The sequence below is a fragment of the Saccopteryx bilineata genome, chromosome 4 (assembly GCF_036850765.1).
Source record: "Saccopteryx bilineata isolate mSacBil1 chromosome 4, mSacBil1_pri_phased_curated, whole genome shotgun sequence".
In the NCBI taxonomy this organism is placed as follows: domain Eukaryota; kingdom Metazoa; phylum Chordata; class Mammalia; order Chiroptera; family Emballonuridae; genus Saccopteryx; species Saccopteryx bilineata.
The window spans coordinates 290,356,461-290,376,241 of NC_089493.1; the positions used below are offsets into that span (position 1 = coordinate 290,356,461).

At 48.2% G+C, this 19,781-nt stretch overlaps 2 protein-coding genes across 7 annotated transcripts in view; one reads left to right on the forward strand and one right to left on the reverse strand.

Moving 5' to 3' along the window:
• GTF3C1 (general transcription factor IIIC subunit 1) overlaps positions 1–9,424 on the reverse strand; it is a 78,323-nt gene extending 68,899 nt beyond the window's left edge. Inside the window, exons 1-2 of the mRNA XM_066275493.1 lie at positions 9,189–9,424; positions 5,249–5,458 (exon numbers count right to left, since the gene is read on the reverse strand). Of these exons, the coding sequence (XP_066131590.1) occupies positions 5,249–5,458; positions 9,189–9,409 (431 nt within the window). The 5' untranslated portion in view covers positions 9,410–9,424. The remainder of the gene's footprint in view (positions 1–5,248; positions 5,459–9,188) is intronic.
• Positions 9,425–9,554: 130 nt separating this feature from the next.
• Positions 9,555–19,781, forward strand: part of KATNIP (katanin interacting protein) — a 190,532-nt gene continuing 180,305 nt past the window's right edge. For 4 of the 6 annotated variants that reach the window (XM_066275494.1, XM_066275495.1, XM_066275497.1 and 1 more), the window contains exon 1: positions 9,649–9,696. In XM_066275494.1, the coding sequence (XP_066131591.1) occupies positions 9,690–9,696 (7 nt within the window). In that variant the 5' untranslated portion in view covers positions 9,649–9,689. Of the gene's footprint in view, positions 9,697–19,781 lie in introns of all 6 variants that reach the window. The other 2 variants (XM_066275499.1, XM_066275496.1) reach the window with 2 other exon arrangements.

Consider the following 19,781-nt stretch of genomic DNA (forward strand, 5'->3'; position numbering starts at 1 on the left):
TGTGTGAGACAGCTAAGGACAGACAGGAAGGGAGAGAGATGAGAAGCATTAATTCTTCATTGGGGCTCCTTAATTGTTCATTGATTGCTTTCTCATATGTACCTTGACCGTGGGTCTACAGCAGACTGAGTGATCCCTTGCTCAAGCCAGCGACCTTGGGCTCAAGCTGGTGAGCCTTGCTCAAACCAGATAAGCCCGCGCTCAAGCTAGTGACCTTGGGGTTTCGAACCTGGGTCCTCCGATCCCAGTTCAATGTTCTATCTACTGCACCACCACTTGATCTGATCAGGCCCCCAGGGTCTTCAAGCAACTAACGTGACTGATTCCTTCTTATCATTTAGGTCAGTGGTCCCCAACCTTTTTTGGGCCACAGACCGGTTTAATGTCAGAAAATATTTTCACAGACCAACCTTTAGGGTGGGACAGATAAATGCACAAAATAAAATTATGTGACCAGCGTAAAAATTGTGGTATTTTTAAATATAATTGTCGAACTTACGAGACAAGCGTCGAGTGAGTCTTAGACAGATGTAACAGAGGGAAACTGGTCATTTTTTAAAACGAAAGCATCGTTCAGACTTAAATATAAATAAAACGGAAATAATATAAGTTATTTATTTTTTCTCTGCGGACTGGTACCAAATGGCCCACGGACCGGTACCGGTCTGCGGCCCGGGGGTTGGGGACCACTGATTTAGGTCACTGCTCAGATCTCAACTCCTTAGGCCTTCCCAAATTCGGTAGCCAGAGTCCATTCCCCACCTCTGATCATTATTTCCGTATTCTTCACAGCACCCAGCACTCTTGGAAATGAAGACATATGTTTATATTTAGACGATCCTGTCTGTCTCCCCTCTCCACACAGTTCTGTAAGAGGGGGCACACTGTTGCTTGTCTACCAGCATCCTCAGAGTGGAGAATGACTCTGGTGCACAGTAGGAGCTCTGTGACTATTTGTTAAGCGAATGAACTAGCCTGCTGAACTAGACAGATAAAGCAAGGAAGTCAAAAACACTGAACTGCATAGCCAGTGGACCCAGACGTAATCTGCTTCAGACCAGACCTCGGACACATCATTAGTTTCTGCCACTAACTCGGTGAGTAATGTGCCTATAAAAAAGGCCCAGAACACTCCCTACCAAGGCCCTGAGGAACCCCAGCTGAGGATACCGATTTCTCTGCTGGGTCCAACAGGCTCTGCAACAGCACCGTCTGGGGCAGACTGGCCACTCCACTCGCGTGCACTTAGGGGTCCAAGCCCGGCCGCAGAGGTCCCACACAGGTGTGCAGGCAGAGAACACACTCACTCCCTCACTGACTCCTCGGCATCGAGACAGCCCACTCGGAGGGGCTCCTTCTGCAGAATGACTGACCCAGGTCCACAGGCAGGGCCCACGGGCTCGAGCCCCATCCACTCGTCACAGCCTGTTGCTGACTGAGCCCGCCCACGGGGCCCGCCTTCAGTCCCGTCACCCGGGCTGCTTGTCCTCCTTCCTCCCCGACTCAGGTAGGTGCCTTCGCTTCTACCAGCAACCAGGCACAAAGAAAAAGAGGCTGCCTTCATTCTGGCTTAAAGGTAGCATCTTTCACGTTGTTTGTCACCTATAATTAGTATTCTGCAGAGCTGTGGAGATCTGTGTGGTCCGGCTCCAAACAGAGGTGGCTGGGAACACGTGAGAGTGTACGCGTCACAAACTTAGAACCTGTGCTCTCTCATCTCAGAGCAGGCTCGGTAAGTTCAATCGGAGGAAACCAGTTTGGAAGAAGAGAAAGTTTGAAAACTGGGGAACGAATTTTCTGTCTTAAAAATATACTCAAATTAGTTTACTGCCCTGTATTACCAAATCTACCGATTGTAATTAGCTGACGCAATGACTCCTGCTAAGCTCAATTTGCAGACTGGTCATCACATGGGTTATCAAATACCAATTAAGCACTATGCTAAGAACTAGAGATACCAAGATAAATAAAAATGGTATCTCCATTCAAGAAGCTCCCAGTCTACTGAGAGATCAAGTCAAGACAATGACTCGGTGATTAATGTGCTAACTGCTCTGACCAAGAGCAGCTCTGGTGGTCAAGGCTATTAAATGACATGTATGCGAGCCCCAGTGTGACGAGGGCGTGTGCATAGTAATTAGGGAAACCCTCCAAGGAGGCGATTCCTGAGTTAGCAGTGGGCTGGGTGGGTGCAGGGCAAGGAGGTGAGTCTGCAAGGTCCAGAGCCACAGAGGTGCTTGCTTGCTTGGGGGGCACGTGGTGCGCACAGTCGGAAGGTCTAGGTGCGGTGCAGTGGCAGGCTCGATCAGGGGGAGGAGCGCTTGAGCGCTCGGCGGGAGCCCATTCCCGGACGGCCTCTCACTGCCACGCTGGGGAGTGCAGTGCAGTGGCAGGCTCGATCAGGGGGAGGAGCGCTTGAGCGCTCGGCGGGAGCCCATTCCCGGACGGCCTCTCACTGCCAGGCTGGGGAGTGCGGTGCAGTGGCAGGCTCGAGAGCAGGGGGAGGAGCGCTCGAGTGGTCGGCGGGAGCCCATTCCCGGACGGCCTCTCACTGCCACGCTGGGGAGTGCAGTACAGTGGCAGGCTCGAGAGCAGGGGGAGGAGCGCTCGAGTGGTCGGCGGGAGCCCATTCCCCAACGGCCTCTCACTGCCAGGCTGGGGAGTGCGGTGCAGTGGCAGGCTCGAGAGCAGGGGGAGGAGCGCTCGAGTGGTCGGCGGGGCGGGAGCCCATTCCCCAATTGCCTCTCACTGCCAGGCTGGGGAGTGCAGTGCAGTGGCAGGCTCGAGAGCAGGGGGAGGAGCGCTCGAGTGGTCGGCGGGAGCCCATTCCCCAACGGCCTCTCACTGCCATGCTGGGGAGTGCAGTGCAGTGGCAGGCTCGAGAGCAGGGGGAGGAGCGCTCGGCGGGAGCCCATTCCCCGACGGCCTCTCACTGCCAGGCTGGGGAGTGCAGTGCAGTGGCAGGCTCGAGAGCAGGGGGAGGAGCACTCGGCGGGAGCCCATTCCCCGACGGCCTCTCACTGCCAGGCTGGGGAGTGCGGTGCAGTGGCAGGCTCAAGAGCAGGGGGAGGAGCGCTCGGCGGGAGCCCATTCCCCGACGGCCTCTCACTGCCAGGCTGGGGAGTTTAGGCTCCACGGCACAGGTCGGGGGTCACAACCTCAAACACAACAGGCAATCAATCAGTCAACATGCACTTTTAGGAGGGAACTTTGTGCTGGGCATATTCCCGGTCCTGGAGATACAGCCTCCCAGGAACAAGGTGGACACAGTTCTGCTCTCAAGTGTCTACAGTCTGGTGAAGAAAGAGGGCCATAAAAAACTTACATGTTTGGTACTGAAAGGGGCAAAGCGATGGCGCCTGGGCACCGGGGGCACCTCTGAGACGCGGCGCTGAAGGCTGAGAGCAGACGGAGTGGCGATGAGACAGGCGAAAGGAACAGCAATGCCAGCGCCCCGAGACAGAGGAAGCCCGCGTGTTCAGGCTGAAGCACCGTGAAAACGGGGCAAGCTGAGGGGACTGAGGTCAGGCAGCTGGGTCCTCAGGAGCACACCGGGCCACGGTCAGCAGGACAGGCGCCGCCGGGCCTGGGGAGCTGGGTGGGACATGGCTCAGGCTCTGACCTACACTGCCAAGTGAAAATTCAGTCCCAGTGCGGCTGAACCTTGTGATACTTCAAGAGAGGCTAGAAATCCAGAATATTCAATATTAGCAATGAAATTAAATTAAAAACAAACAAAACACCATGCTGGATAAATAAGGTGTGTCTGTGGGCAGACTGGGCGGTGTGGAGCCTCTGCCCGAGGGCCAGGGCGCTATACATCCCTATTCCATCTTAAAAACATCCTCTGTGCAGTACAGCGGGTTAAAAAGAGGAGAGAAAGCAAGAAGGGAGACAGTCAGCAGACTCCTGCATTCATCTGAGGCCAGAGGGGGACTGAGGAAAGTTAGAAGGTGGACGCCACAGGACTTGGTGGCCCACTGAACGTAGATGTCACGGAGAGAAGGGTCCACAAAGAGTCCCGGGTTTGCGCCTTACACCCAGGAGCATGGGGACACCCCGGCCGGAATAAAGAGACCAAAGAGGAAAGAAAAGGGAGAGAAGGCAGGTTTGGGGTACAGAGCAGTGAGTGGCTCTAACTTCTGGGCACACTGGGTAGGGGACAGGACACTGAAACATTACATGTGGCACTTGGAAGGAGGTCAGGGGACCAGAAAGAGCTGCTGGGAGCAGCCTACATTTCAGGGTTAAAAGAAGGTTGGGACTATAAAGGAGCTGGTGAGGGTCAGCTAGGAGAATAGGAACACAAAACAGATCAGGAAGCAACAGGGGAAGAACCTTTAAAAGTCCCCAGTGGTGGAGAGGGGTCACGGAGATGACGGGTCTAACACTGTCCCCGGCCTGTTAATAGGGATCGCGGAGGGCAAGATTTGGTGAGGATAGAGGCAGAAATCAGGACCACAATGGGCAGAGGAGGGGCAGGGTGGTGAAGAGGGAGAAGCAGAGAAGTGTGTAGTCAGAAAACATGGCTGTGGCCTCAGAGAGAGACCGCTGAGGTTACAGGGGATCTGAGGTCAAGAGAAGGTCCTGCTGTAAGAGGGACAAGTCCCATTAACACGCTGAGAAGACAGCACCTGCAGATAAGCAGACACTAAAAACAGAGGAGCAAGAGAAGCTAAGCAGCGGAGGCAGGAAAGAGTACGAGCATGAGGAGTGGCGGCCGGGCTGGACAAAGTCAGACCAACAGGAGCAGAGTGAAGAAGGTGGAGTCTGGTTCAGTGTGGGTATGAGCCCTCCGACAGACATTGAGACTGCAGACCAATCATGGTACTCCGACTACACCTTTGACTTCAAAGCAGGAAGAGTGCCATGAATTTCTTCCTTCCTTTCTTTTTTTTAGATGAGAAGAGGGGAGATAGTGAGGCACACTCCCACATGCACCTGGACTGAGATCCACCATCTGGGGCCGATGCTTGAGTACCGAGCTATTTTTAGCATCTGAGGCTGCCAGGCTCAGACCAACCAAGCTATCTCCAGTGCTCTGGGCCATGCCCAAATCAATCAAGCCACTGGCTTTGGGAGGGGGAGAGGGAGAGAAGGACGGAGGGGAGAAGCAGATGGTCACTTCTCCTCTGTGCCCTGAGCAGGAATCGAACCCAGGATGTCCATACGCTGGGCCGACACTCTATCTACTGGGCAGCCAGCCAGGGCTGAATCCCATGAATATCTAAGAGTGAAAATCAGTTACCTTCCAAAGGCTTCCACCATTGTACAATGGGGCTGTAAAGACTTAGTTCTGATGTCATTGGTAATGTTTTTCCTCTCCTTAAAGTACCGGCATGAGCCCTGGATGCCGTCCTTATTCTCTAAGATCATATGAATGGGGTAGACATCCTCCAAAGACACCGGGTCTCTTTTGGACTCCAAAATTCCAGTTTCCAAGTCGATTTCTTCATACCTAAGGGGGAAAGCACAAACATCAAGCCACAGGTCGGCTGCAGAAATAGTAACGCTTGGCATGTTCTAAGAACCTCTGTCAGAGAGATCAGAGGGAGTGAGATGATTCAATCTCCTGCCTTGCAAACGCAGATCATCTTGACAAGCAGCATACTCCGCCCCAGAAAAGAGACTTTTCCAGGAGCTGCCAAGTCTACTTACTCCAAAGCCGAATGCTGGAGCCGGAGTCACCATACTGTCTCAAGTCATGGCCTTTTCGTTTCCCTCCCAATCCGGTGCTAGTTTCCAAACCACCAGGTGTGGACTTACTGATTCAACGTGTCCCTCCTTTAGGATGTCATCTTTCCACTTATTTTTAGTTATCCCTCTAGTAGCTCCATCTGTTTCTATGGTTTCAATTATTACTTGCATGTTAACAATTTTCACCTTTGAATTCTCAGTACTTATTGTTCCCTCCCACCCTCTGAACATCTTGTTTTCAATTGTTACTACACACCTTAAACTCAATGAAATCAAAACCGAAGTTACGACTGCCTCCCCCCACCCCCCGCAAGTTCCTCCTGCCCTCCCCGGCACTGGCACCGACACCGACACCGGCACCGGCACCACAGTAGCCCAGTTGCCTTTTACCAACAGACATATGTTTGACAGGTTTTCTTCTTCTTTTTTTCTGTTTTAAACATTTTATTTATTCATTTTAGGGGGGGAGGGGAGGGGAGGGGAGAGAGAGAAGGGGGGAGGAGCAGGAAGCATCAACCCCCATTTGTGCCTTGACCAGGCAAGCCAGGGTTTCAAACAAGTGACCTCAGCGTTCCAGGTCAACGCTTTATCCACTGCGCCACCACAGGTCAGGTTGGGTTTCTTTTTTTATCCAGTTAGCCAAGTTTGTCAAGTTCTCCTTAGAAATCTTGCTCACAAGCTGCACTAGTTGAAGCTGCATACATACTTTTCAACCCTTTCTGCCTCGTCCTCTCTGTGACCTCTGCACTATTTACCACTTCCTTCTCAAATCACATCTTCCCCAGCTTCCAGGACACCACTCTTGGCTGCGGCCCTCTCTCTCTCTACCCATATCTTTTCAGTCTTCTTCTTAAGGTTCCTAGTCCTCCATCCACCCTTTAAATGTAGAGGGTGTCCGTAAAGTCATGGTGAACTTTTGACCGGTCACAGGAAAGCAACAAAAGACAATAGAAATGTGAAATCTGCACCAAATAAAAGGAAAACTCTCCCAGTTTCATACCTACTCAATGCAGTTCAATGTGGGCTCACGCACAGATTTTTTAGGGCTCCTCAGGTAGCTATCCCGTATAGCCTCTAGACTCGTCACTGACTGACGGCCTACCAGAACGGGGTTTCTCCACCAAACTGCCAGTTTCCTTCAACTGCTTATCCCACCGAGTAATGTTATTCCTATGTGGTGGTGCTTCGTTATAAACGTGCCAATATTCACGTTGCACTTTGGTCACGAATTCGAATTTAGCGAACACACTGAACTTTCCTCTGTACCATCCACATCTCGACTGGTATGGCTGTGGGCTGCTCCGCTGTATACACGGTGTTATGTCATCATCTGTGCATGCGCACATGCTGCCACATCATCCTACAGAAACTGGGAGGGATTTCCTTTTATTTGGTGCAGATTTCACATTTCTATCGTCTTTTGTTGCTTTCCTGACTGGTCAAAAGTGCACCATGACTTTACAGACACACTGTAGGTGCACCTTGGGGCCGTGTCTTAGTTAAGGCTTCTAATCCCACTCTGCTCTCTTTCGTGAACGAGACTAGCGGACAGCTTTAATTACTGGCCATATGGGATGACTCCACCTATCTAGCTTAGTCTCTCCCTCCGACCTGCTTTCACTCCGGTGAAACCAGATGTTTACTAAATAAGCGGAATCTCCACTTGCATAACCCAAAGGAACCTCAAACACAATGTGTGTCAGAGCACCTTTCCCACATCCCCCCAACTCAACCACTGGGCCGCTCCTCTGTGCTCCTCCCACAGCGGAGGGCATCGGTGTGCAGTATTCACTCAGGTGCTCAAACACCGGGACCCAGAGGGCACCACCCTTGATTCCCATTTCTCCTTATACTGTACTCCACATCCAGTCAGTCTTCAGAGCCTCTTGCTTCTTCTGCTTCCTGTCTTGACTCCATCCGCCTCATCTCTTCCTTCTCACCTCCACTAAGGTAAGGTAAACCGTAACTGGCCGTTCATGACTGGATTATTACAAATCTCTCCACTTCACTCTTTGCCCTTAATCTAACCTTCCCATCAGAGGCTTCCAACTGTCCTTTTGATAAAGGAGAAACTCTTTAAGTGAATGAAAAGACCAGTGAAGACCTCTCCAGTCCAATTTAGTTAAAGAGAGAGTATATTCTGTAACCAGACTTCCTGGATTCAAATTCTGACTTAAGCCTTCATTAGTTGATGACCTTGAATAAGTCACTTAACCACTTTGGTGCCTCAATTTTCTCTTCAAGAAGATGGGGATAATAATACCTACCTTCTAAGATTGTTGTAAAAATTAAATAACTTGCTATATGTCAGGATCTTAGAATAATCCCAGCTCATAAGCATACATGTGTGTCAACGACTATTCCTCATTCCCTACCTGCAGTCTACAATTCAACCAAACTTACTTCATTTCTCTTCCTTCAGGCTTTTACATTTGTTCTCTGTTCAGAATACTGTCAACTGGCCACCTAAATCCAAGTCTTGTTTTGGACAGTATGACCTCTGGGAACCTCTTTTCTCCCTCACAATATGGCTTACGAGCAAAGACTGTGAAGACAGATGACCTGGGTTCAAATCAACACATAGTTACTAATAATCTCTATACCTCTGGATAAATTACTACCTATGACTCAGTTTCCTCTTCTGCAAAATGAGGAAAATACATCTCATAGAGTCACTGTGAGGATGAAGTGAGTTTCATCTTCTGAAGACCCCAGAACAAGATCTTAGATTAGTACCAGTCCAATAATAAGCGCTTGATAAGTTCTATCTATTATTATAATTGCTAAGCTTGTGGTTGTGCAGATCTCACTCCTTCCCCCAGTCTCTTTATTGATTGATTGATTTTAGAAAGAGAAGAAGGACGGGAGGAGAGAGAGATACATCGATTTGTTGCTCCACTTACTTATGCATTCATTGGTTGATTTTTTTAAAATTATTTTTTCATTGAGAGAGAAAGAGAGAAGCATGAACCCGCTGGTCCACTTGGTTGTGCACTCATCGATTGCTTCTTGCGTGTGCACTGACCTCGGATGGAGCCCGCCACCTTGGCGGATCAGGACGACACTCTAACCGAGTTACCGGCCTGGGCCTGTCTCTCTAGTCTTGATCTGAACTACCTTCCCTCTCCCATCGTACCCTCTACTTTGGAGGAAATACTCTTTGAAGCTTGAATAATATCTCTCCAGTTCTGTTCACCATCACCCCAAACTTATACACGGACATAATGGGCCATCACCAGACGACTTCCAAACGCATCAGACCATGACCCCAAACTCCATCAGACGCCTGGGCCTTCCAGGCACGACGGACCCCGAGTCAGCTGTATACAGCGCCCCCATTAGACTCCCGGTTCTCTCACGGCTCCAACTCCTTTCCCCCGCCCTCCTGCCCTCAGAACCTGGTCCCCGCCCAGTTCCAGCAAACCCTGGTCTCTGAGCCTCCCCGCCCGCCTGCTCGCCTGCCCGCCCGCCCGCAAGGCCACGCCGCTGACCGGTCCTGGAGCTGGAGGTCGGGTCGCTCCCGAGGCTCCTCATAGAAGCTGATGCCCGGGTGCGTGGCGAGGGCCCTCCACAGAAACTCCTGAGTGTAGGGCTCCAAGAGCAGCGGGAAGGGCGGCACTCGCGTCTCCAGACGGCACCATAGCGCGGGCAGACACAGGCCATCAAGCCCCTCCAGGGCCACCTCGTCCAACAACGACTCCAGCGCGTCCATTGCTACTCCAGTTGGTAGCGCTCAGGGCGCCTGCGCACCACGCCACCAAGGTCCCCAGCACAGCACGCCTGCGCACAACCATCGGCAACCTTGGAGGCGGGTCGGATCCAGCCGTCGGAGGAGGAGTACCAGGGCATCTACGTGACGTCCCTCTCTTTGGGGGCGGGCTTAGTCAGTGAAACTCCACCGCCATTGGTCCGGAATCCCGCAGTAACCAGGGGAACTGCAAACAGAGCAGAGGTCGCTTCCGGTTTGAGCACCGGAACCACCGCCTCTAGGGATGTATGGTGAGTGTTAGTGGGCTCCTCCGGGAGGTCGGGCAGTTATTCTCCCATCTCGTCTGAGGCTCCCCCCACACCTTCCCGGACAGAATCCTAAGCCACAAACCCCTGGACCAGTACTGCCTGACCCAGGGTGATCTCCGATCTGAGGGAATGGAAGCCTTAGAGTGGTCCGAATGGGGAGAAGAGGCTGGGAGGAGTGGTCAGTATTTGGTCTCTGTCGAGCTGTGGTCCTGTAGGAACCCAGTACTGACCGGGGGCTCAGTAAAGGGTTTTGGGTTGGGAAAGGAGAATTAGGTGTCTGCGGAGGGGCTTGTGTGTCCTAGGATGTGGACTGTGGGATATAGGAGTTGGTATGGGGGTAAGCTTCATCTTGGGAGTGCAGGCATAAGCTGCCAGAGATCGGACTTGGTAAGGGGGTGGGAAGAGACTAGGGAATACTCTCTTTTGTGCTTCGATGTTAATAACTAGTACTGTTCAGTGCCAGGAACTCTGTTAGTGCTGTCAAGAAAAACCTCGTGAAGCTTTTAGTAGCCTTTTGAGTGGAGTGTTATTAATCCATCTTACAAACGAGGAAACTGAAGCTCAGAGAAGTTGAATAACCTGTCCCAAAATCAGCCAGCTAGCAAAGGGCAGAGTGAGAAAAGAACCTAGACACTCTCTCTCTGGAGCTGAATTTGGAGTCTGAGATTTTGAAGGGGCTTTAGAAAGGCCCTTCATTCCAGAGGTTACAAATGCAGATATCCGCAGGGGCAAGTCTAGTGGGCTGGATTGGGCTGTGGCTGAAAATCAGTCCTTCTGAAAGGGAAGCTTCTCACTCAGCTCCAACCATTTGTTTTATTGGGTGCTTCTCAAAATACCATGAAGGCTGATCAGTCTGAAATCCAGTTAGGGGTCCCTGATGAGGAATTTGTTCTTTGTGATATCTACTAAATGCAATGTGGAAAAAAACCATTTTTTTTAAATTAACAGTCTGTTAAGTTTTTAAAAGACATCTTTGCCCGTTGTACTTCAGAGGTGCTATGAATGTCATTTTCCAGATTGCCCTGTGGAAAGGTCAACCTAATACTTGCCATAGAACAACAATTTTCAAATCTTTTGGTCTCAAGTGCCTTTATACTCTTACCTCAAAAGAGCTTTCTTTATGTATATTACATCTATGATATTCACCACATTGGAAATTAAAGCTGAGAAAAATCTTAAAACGGTTATTTATTAATTCACTTGAAAACAACAGCCCATTATTTCTGAACATAATGCTTTTAATTAAAAAACAGCTACACCCCTCCCACATACACAATTAGTGGGAATAGTGGCATTACTTTACATTTTTCTCAAGTTTCTTCAATGTCTGGTTTGATAGAAAATAGCTAGACTCTCATTTTGGCTTCAGCAACCAGATTATTGTGCTACTAGTTTGGCTGATGTGTCTGAGAAAATCAGCTACAAATCTACAGTTGTAACAAGGAATATGTTAATTGCCTTTTCTGATAACTGTATATATTCTTTTTGGATACTATACCAAAACTTAGCAAATTGTAATTGCTCAAAGACTACTCACAGGCCCTGGCCGGTTGGCTCAGTGGTAGAGTGTTGGCCTGGCGTGCGGGAGTCCCAGGTTCGATTCCCGGCCAGGGCACACAGGAGAAGTGCCCATCTGCTTCTCCACCCCTCCCCCTCTCCTTCCTCTCTGTCCCTCTCTTCCCCTCCCGCAGCCAAGGCTCCATTGGAGCAAAGTTGGCCCGGGTGCTGAGGATGGCTCTGTGTCCTCTGCCTCAGGCACTAGAATGGCTCTGATTGCAACGGAGCGATGCCCCAGATGGGTAGAGCATCGCCCTCTGGTGGGCGTGCCGGGTGGATACCGGTCAGGCGCATGCGGGAGTCTGTCTGACTGCCTTCCTGCTTCCAACTTCAGAAAAATACAAAAAAAAAAAAAAAGACTACTCACAGTGTGGCATCTGAAACCATATTGGTGAATGTTTGTCCTTTGTTATATTAACATCTATTGGCCTGTCTTGCTATTCTGTTGGATATTTTACCCATGTATGATTTTATAACTTAGGCATTGGTCATTTGGAAAATGTCACTTCACTGAGTTATTCAAATCTTCCAAATTTTGACTTTGGAAATTTCATTACACAGTATCAAATGGCATATTATTACACAATATATATACATATATTAAAAAAATCACATACGTTAATATTACCGCCTGTCTCATTTTTTAAAAAAAGAGTTAGTGTTTTGGGAAGCTGTTGAACTCAAGGTAGTGGAAACAAGTTTTCTACTTATTTTCACTTGAAAGCTTGAATTTTATAATTGGCAACAAATACTGTCAGTTGTTTTCTTGAAGGGAAAGGGTTACTTTCATAATTGAAAAAGTATCTGCCAAACCACCCAAGTCTGAATAACTATAGTTTGTTCCTTCAAGTAAAAGTGACATTCATATTTTTTCTTTTTCATTGGATTTATTGGGTGACACAGGTTAACAAAATTATATGGATTTGGAGTGCACATTTCAACAACACATAAACTATACTGGGCTGTGTGTTCCTTACCCAGGTCCAGTCTCCTTCCATCGCCGTTTATCCCCCATACCGAATTCCCCCTCCCGCACCCCCTCACCTTAGCACTGCCAACCAGTTCCTTCATTCTCTCTTTTTGTTCTCAATCCCTCTTTCCCTCCCGCCTCTGTTACCCCAACTCCCACTCTTTGGCAGCTGTCAGCCTGCTTTTGAGCTCTGAGTCTGTCTCTATTTTACTTATTTCATTTTGCTCATTAGATCCACATATGACAGAAATCATATGGTATTTGTCTTTCTCTGACTGGCTTATTTCACTTGGCATAATGCTCTCCAGGTCTATCCACACTGTTGCAAGGGGTAAGGTTTTGTTATTTTTGTGGTCGAGTAGTATTCTATTGTGTAAATGTACCACAGCTTTTTTATTCACTTATCTATTGATGGGCTATTTCTAGATGGCTATTGTAAATAATGCTGCAGTGAACATACGGATGCATATGTTTTTTCAAAGTTCTGTTTCAGATTTCTTTCAGATAAATTCCCAGAAGTGGAATCACTGGGTTATAAGGCAATTCTATTTTTAAAAATTTGAGGTAGCTTCATACTGCTTTCCACAGTGGCTACACCAATCTGCATTCCCACCAACAGTGCATGAATGTTCCCTTTTCTCCACATCCTTGCCAACACTTGTTGTTTGTTGATTTATTGATGATAGCCATTCTGACAGGTGTGAGGTCATATCTCACTGTGGCTTTAATTTGCATTTATCTCATAATTAGTGACACTGAGCATCTTTTCATATGTCTGTTGGCCATCTGTATGTTCTCTTTGGAGAAGTATCTATTCAGGACCCTTGTCCATTTTTGGATTGTTTGTTTCTTTGGTGTTAAGTTTTATAACCCCTTATAACCCCTCATCAGATGTATCAGCACATATGTTCTCCCATTCAGTGGCTGTCTTTTCATTTTGTTAATGGTTTCCTTTGTTGTGCAACAAGTTTTTAGTTTGATGTCTTCATTTGTTCTTTTTCTTCTTTTGTTTCCCTTTCCTGAGGCAATATTTCGGAAGAAATATTACCACGAGAAATGTCCAAGATTTTACTGCCTATATTTTCTTCTAGGATTCTTATGGTTTTGAGTCTAACATTTAATCTATTTTGAGTTTATACTTGTGTATGGTATAAGAATGTAATCTAGTTTCTTTTTTTTTTTTCTTTTTTCTGAAGCTGGAAACAGGGAGAGACAGTCAGACAGACTCCCGCATGCGCCCAACCGGGATCCACCCGGCACGCCCACCATGGGGCGACGCTCTGCCCACTAGGGGGCGATGCTCTGCCCATCCTGGGCGTCGCCATGTTGCGACCAGAGCCACTCTAGCGCCTGAGGCAGAGGCCACAGAGCCATCCCCAGCGCCTGGGCCATCTTTGCTCCAGTGGAGCCTTGGCTGTGGGAGGGGAAGAGAGAGACAGAGAGGAAGGCGTGGCGGAGGGGTGGAGAAGCAAATGGGTGCTTCTCCTGTGTGCCCTGGCTGGGAATCGAACCTGGGTCCTCCGCACGCTAGGCCGACGCTCTACCGCTGAGCCAACCGGCCAGGGCCTAGTTTCATTTTTTTTGCACATTTTTATCTGTCCAATCTTCCCAACGCCATTTACTGAATAGACTGTCTTTACCCTATTGTATGTTTTTGCCTCCTTTGTTAAATAATAATTGACCATAAAGGCATGGGTTTATTTCTGGGTTTTCTATTCTGTTCTGTTGATCTCTGTTTTTAATCCAGTACCAAGCTGTTTTGATTGTTACAGCCTCATAGTATAGTTTGATATCAGGTAGCATGAGTCTTCCAACTTTGTTTTTTTCCTCAAGATTGCTGTGGCTATTCATGGTCTTTTGTGGTTCCATATAAATTTTTGAAGTATTTGTCCTAGTTCTGTGAAATAAACCATTGGTATCTTGATAGGAGTTGTGTTGAATATATAGATTGCTTTGAGTAGTATGGACATTTTAATGATATTAATTCTTCCTTACCATGAACACAGTAAAGGGGCCCTCGGGATACGACAGTCTCAACATAATGGCGTTTCAAGTTTATGACGCTTCCTCCCATATGATATAGTTGTAATTCCAGTTTGGTCCTTGCAGGAGCTCTGAGTGTAGCCTCTACCTACTCTGCCACCATCTTTGATCTAAAAGTGACATTTTATACAATATACAATATATGGGTAGTTCTGCTGGCAATTTGAGTTTTTTTCTGGGATCAACCATTGTACTTGGGTTTGTAGCAGAAGTGCTTTATGTATACTTCCCATTTTTTCCACACAGAGTGATCAAAAACATGTATTTATGGGTTGAGATCTAACAAAATGGATTTTTACCGTTTCATCAGGAAAATCTTAAGTGAAAATGTTTTGTTTGTTTCTTCTGTGAATTCATGGCAGTAAAGAAAATACTGACTCAGTACCGTTTAGTGCCACTGCCTGTAGATACTCAGGCGACAGGCAGTTTTACCTACTGTTGCTTTTGCATCTTCAGTACCAATGACTAACACAGTGAAGATGTTTTAGGATTGTGACAAAACCAGGTTTGTCTTTGGGAACCTCTTTTCCTCGCGGGATCAGTGGAACACACTCTGAGAAACATGGCTGTCGACTATTTTCAAGAAGTCTGCTCAGTCACGTCTAATTGATCGCGTTTCAGCTGTTCTAGAACATTGTCCTGGCCCAATCGAAGAACCTGATCATTTTCAGATTGGTTACAAAAGGGAGACCTTTGTTGTCTTTAAGAAAGTATTTGCCCTGAGATTAAACATTCAAAGGAGCCCTTTTTTCTATTTCAGTTTTTAAAACTTTGTCTTATGTGCCGTTTTATAGGCACATATCTGTTGGATAAAGCAATACACGCCTTGATGAATTGTGGTTCTAGCCAACTAGATAAGCCAAGCCAGGCTTTTTTAGAAAGGTGTTTACTTCTGAAAATCACAAGCTTAAATGTCTACCAAATATCCCTAGACTGGATGGATTGTAGTTGGGTTTATTTTGCATGTCCAGATCACATCGCTTTTTTTTTTTAATTTTTTTTAAAATTTTTATGCAACTTCATGACTTTTATTTGTGGTGCCTGTGCTTTGTCTTGAAAATACCTTCTCCCCCTGCCCCAGACAGTGTCCAGGGAGGAGAGATCGCATTGCTTTTTAACAACATTTTTCCTGGCTTGTTGGTTTTAGCTTTGGGCTCTGTGATGCAATGTGATGTAATGCTGGTAGTTCTGGGGGTGGGGGTGGGGTGCTTCTGGCCGCCCTGGGTCTGAATCTCATTTGAGTACTCAGGTGTCTCTAAGCCTTGTTTTTCCTGTCAGTAAAATGGAGATAATGATGGCGCTTACCTTGTTTTGTTTGGTAACCAATTGGTGAATCTGCCGTGTGGATTCAATGAGACTGTGCAGGAATGTACCGACCACCCGGTGTGGCGTGGAAAACGGCTCTGACCGGGTAGCTAACACTGTCACTCTGCAAATGGGCACTTCCTCCACGCTGCCCACAAAAGAGGGAGGAGGAAATCTTAGGAAGTCCTCCAGCAAAAAATAATCTTTGTAATTAGCTCATTCTTTGTTTAAAAAATAACCAATGTTTGACTTTTGTTTGTTTGTTTGTTTTCATCAAGATGACTTGGCAGTGTGTGAGTTTTCTGCCCGTGAAAATGGTCACCTTTCTGTAAAAGTCAGATTTCCTCCAGTGCTTTCAAAATATGAGCTGGTTTAGAAAAAAAAATTATTTTTTCTACTCAGTTTTCAAGGAACATAATAATTAGACAAAAGTTCAGCACATCAGTATAATTAGAAAGGGTTTTAAAGCTGCTCACTTGCTTTTGCGCCCCCCAGAGCAAATATGTGACATTTCCCTGTTTACACTGTTCATTTGCTTAGCAAACTCTCTCAAAGAATTAATAATGCTAAGATGAACTTCAGCCTAGCTTGTCTAAATAATCCCAAACTGCAAAATGGGCAACGGTTGACTCAGTCTGGTTTTGTAGAAGGTGTGGAGTCAGCGTGGCCGGTCTCTTCTGTTCTTCTATTTTTTTTTTTAATTCATTTTAGAGAAGAGAGAGAAAGGGAGAGAGAGAGACAAAGTGGGAGAGAGGAGAGAGAGACAGAGAGAGAAGGTGGGGAGGAGCTGGAAGCATCAACTCTCATATGTGCCTTGACCAGGCAAACCCAGAGTTTCGAACCGGCGACCTCAGGTGACCTCAGCATTTCCAGGTCGACGCTTTATCCACTGCGCCACCACAGGTCAGGCCTGTTCTTCTATTGTTTTTTTTGTTTTGTTTTTTGTTTTGTTTTTTTTTTTTTTTCATTTTTCTGAAGCTGGAAACAGGGAGAGACAGTCAGACAGACTCCCGCATGCGCCCGACCGGGATCCACCCGGCACGCCCACCAGGGGCGACGCTCTGCCCCCCAGGGGGCGATGCTCTGCCCATCCTGGGCGTCGCCATATTGCGACCAGAGCCACTCTACCGCCTGAGGCAGAGGCCACAGAGCCATGCCCAGCGCCCGGGCCATCTCTGCTCCAATGGAGCCTTGGCTGCGGGAGGGGAAGAGAGAGACAGAGAGGAAAGCGCTGCGGAGGGGTGGAGAAGCAAATGGGCGCTTCTCCTGTGTGCCCTGGCCGGGAATCGAACCCGGGTCCTCCGCACGCTAGGCCGACGCTCTACCGCTGAGCCAACCGGCCAGGGCCTCTTCTATTGTTTTTACCGGGACGAGTGGTGATCTGTCCGTTTCTCTTACTACTTAAACCAAGCAAAAAAGAAACAAAAAGAATAACAACAAAATAAAACAAAGCAAGCATTCAGCAGGCAGATGAATGTGTGGTCCATGTTGTCTCCTTCCATTCTCCTTTTCCTGCGCTGGCTCCCAGCCCTGAATCGGACTCCGATCTTTTCTCTCGATATCTTCGGCATTCTTTCCTCCATCATTTTAGCTTACGGGACTCGGCACACAACATTTTGCTTATTTTCCTCAAGGGCACTCACTCAGTGACTCCACAATATTTCATGACCTTCCCTGCGCCGGAATCCAGAGATTTCAAGACGAGTAAGGCGGAAGCCAGGCCAAGGGGAAGCGGGGGTTCACTGTACTCGTCTCAGACTTTTCAGTGGAGTTAATTTCCTATTTTTATAAGTTAAAATTCTTTTATCCTCAAGAAGTAGAAATGTAGCAAATTTGAAAATGAATTCTTTATGCCAGCGGTTACAGATGGGGAGTCTCCGGAGGAAATAGCCCTCAGGCATGCTTACCTCATCGAGTTTGTTCTTTAAAACTTTGAATTAGTTCTTAACATTGAAAAATTGGGAGACTTCTCATAAATATCTGGTTATGGTATTTTCTTTAAAATATTCATAGTCTGTTAACACCAAATTAGAATTCCATGTGGGCACAGTTTCCTCCCAGCGGAAGTGGAGTGGGGAAGGAGGGACACTTTCCAGCTCACCCCAGCACCCACCGGGCTGGCTTCCCTCACTGTATCCGGTACCTGCCTGGGCCCCACAGCATTTGAAGTCACAATCCTGCTCCAGGATTAACCTGGACAATTAGGGGATATACAGTATTCTCTGCCTTTAAGAACTTCACAGTCTGATGAGAGAGCCAGACATAAACAGATAATTACAATCTAATATGGAAGTTCCTAGAAGGTAACATTTGTAAAGGGCTTAGCTTGTCCCAAGGCACTCTGGCCCGCTGCCTGCTTTTTGTAAATAAAGGTGGGTTTTTTTGTTTTGTTTTTTTGTATTTTTCCGAAGCTGGAAACTGGGGAGGCAGTCAGACAGACTCCCGCATGCGCCTGACCGGATCTACCCGGCATGCCCACCAGGGGGCGATGCTCTGTTGCAACCAGAGCCATTCTAGCTCCTGAGGCAGAGGCCACAGAGCCATCCTCAGCGCCCAGGCCAACTTTGCTCCAATGGAGCCTTGGCTGCGGGAGGGGAAGAGAGAGACAGAGAGGAAGGAGAGGGGGAAGGGTGGAGAAGCAGATGGGCGCTTTTCCTGTGTGCCCTGGCCGGAAATCGAACCCGGGACTTCGGCACGCCAGGCCGACGCTCTACCACTGAGCCAACCAGCCAGGGCTGTAAATAAAGTTTTATTGAGACACAGCTTTGCCCATTTGCCTACAAATGCACATAAACAGTCTATGGCTGTTTTCATGCTTCAGTAACAGAATTGATTAGTAAAGATCATACGGCCCACAAAGCCAAAAATATTTGCTGTCTGGCCCTTCACAGGAAGAGTGCTGACTCCTGCCATAGAGGATCCAATCTGATTCTTGATGTGGTACGATACTCACTGTAATTGTACCCAATTTACACCACACAGCTAGTAAGCAGACCCAGGACTCAGCTGAATAAAGTCTAAACTCAAGCATTCATCATCAAAGAGCTGTCTCAGTTCTGTCACTGCCAGTGTGTGGCCAGGTTCTCACATCTGGGGAGTGAGTCTGTAAGTGAGGCCTGCCCTTTGGGCTGGTGGAAGCGTAAACACAGTTTAAAGAGGACTTAGGATCTGACCCTAGCTACACCGTTATTTCCAAATAGGAAAGGGATGCAAGGAGCAATATGATTGGTTAGTTAGAAGGAGGAGCTTGGGCCCTGGCCGGTTGGCTCAGTGGTGGAGGGTCGGCCTGGTGTGCGCGGGACCGGGGTTCGATTCCCGGCCAGGGCACATAGGAGAGGCGCCCATTTGCTTCTCCACCCCCTCCCCCTTCCTCTCTGTCTCTCTCTTCCCCTCCCGCAGCCAAGGCTGCATTGGAGTGGGGATGGCCCAGGCGCTGGGGATGGCTCCTTGGCCTCTGCCCCAGGCGCTAGAGTGGCTCTGGTCGTGGCGGAGCGACGCCCCAGAGGGGCAGAGCATCGCCCCCTGGTGGGCAGAGCGTCGCCCCTGGTGGGCATGCCGGGTGGATCCCGGTTGGGCGCATGCGGGAGTCTGTCTGACTGTCTCTCCCCGTTTCCAGCTTCAGAAAAATACAAAAAAAAAAAAAAAAAAAAAGAAGAAGGAGGAGGAGCTTGGAACTGTTTACAGAGCACTTTATGTAAGAATAAGGAAGTATAAGTTGTCTTTAAGGCCACCAGGCTGACTACTGATGTCCCATGGGTTTTGGAAAGCCTGACCCTTGTAGTCTTAACAGTTGCCCTGTGGACATAGCACATTTAATTGGATGATTTTACTGGGGAATTGTTTCTCTCCCTTGCCCCTGTCCCTTGGTTGGTCTGCTGGTCTCCAGCTTCATTCTTTAAATAGTCACCCACCCACTGTCAAGCCCAGAGTTTTTGTACTGGGCTGAACTGGGTCCATAGCTGTCTTTCCCCATATTTAAAAATGAAGATTTCCCATAAAAACCTGGACTTTTCAGTCTCCGGATGAAAGGGTGCTTTGGCCCCACTGGGCCTGTCTTCTGTCACAGTCCTGGTTCTCAGCACCGGGCAGCGTCCGTTTCCTTGAAAGTTGACATGTAATGACCGTGTGATCTCTTCTGACTGGTGGGGCCAGCCAACATGCGTTCACTTTTTGCATTGAGAATATTGGCCTG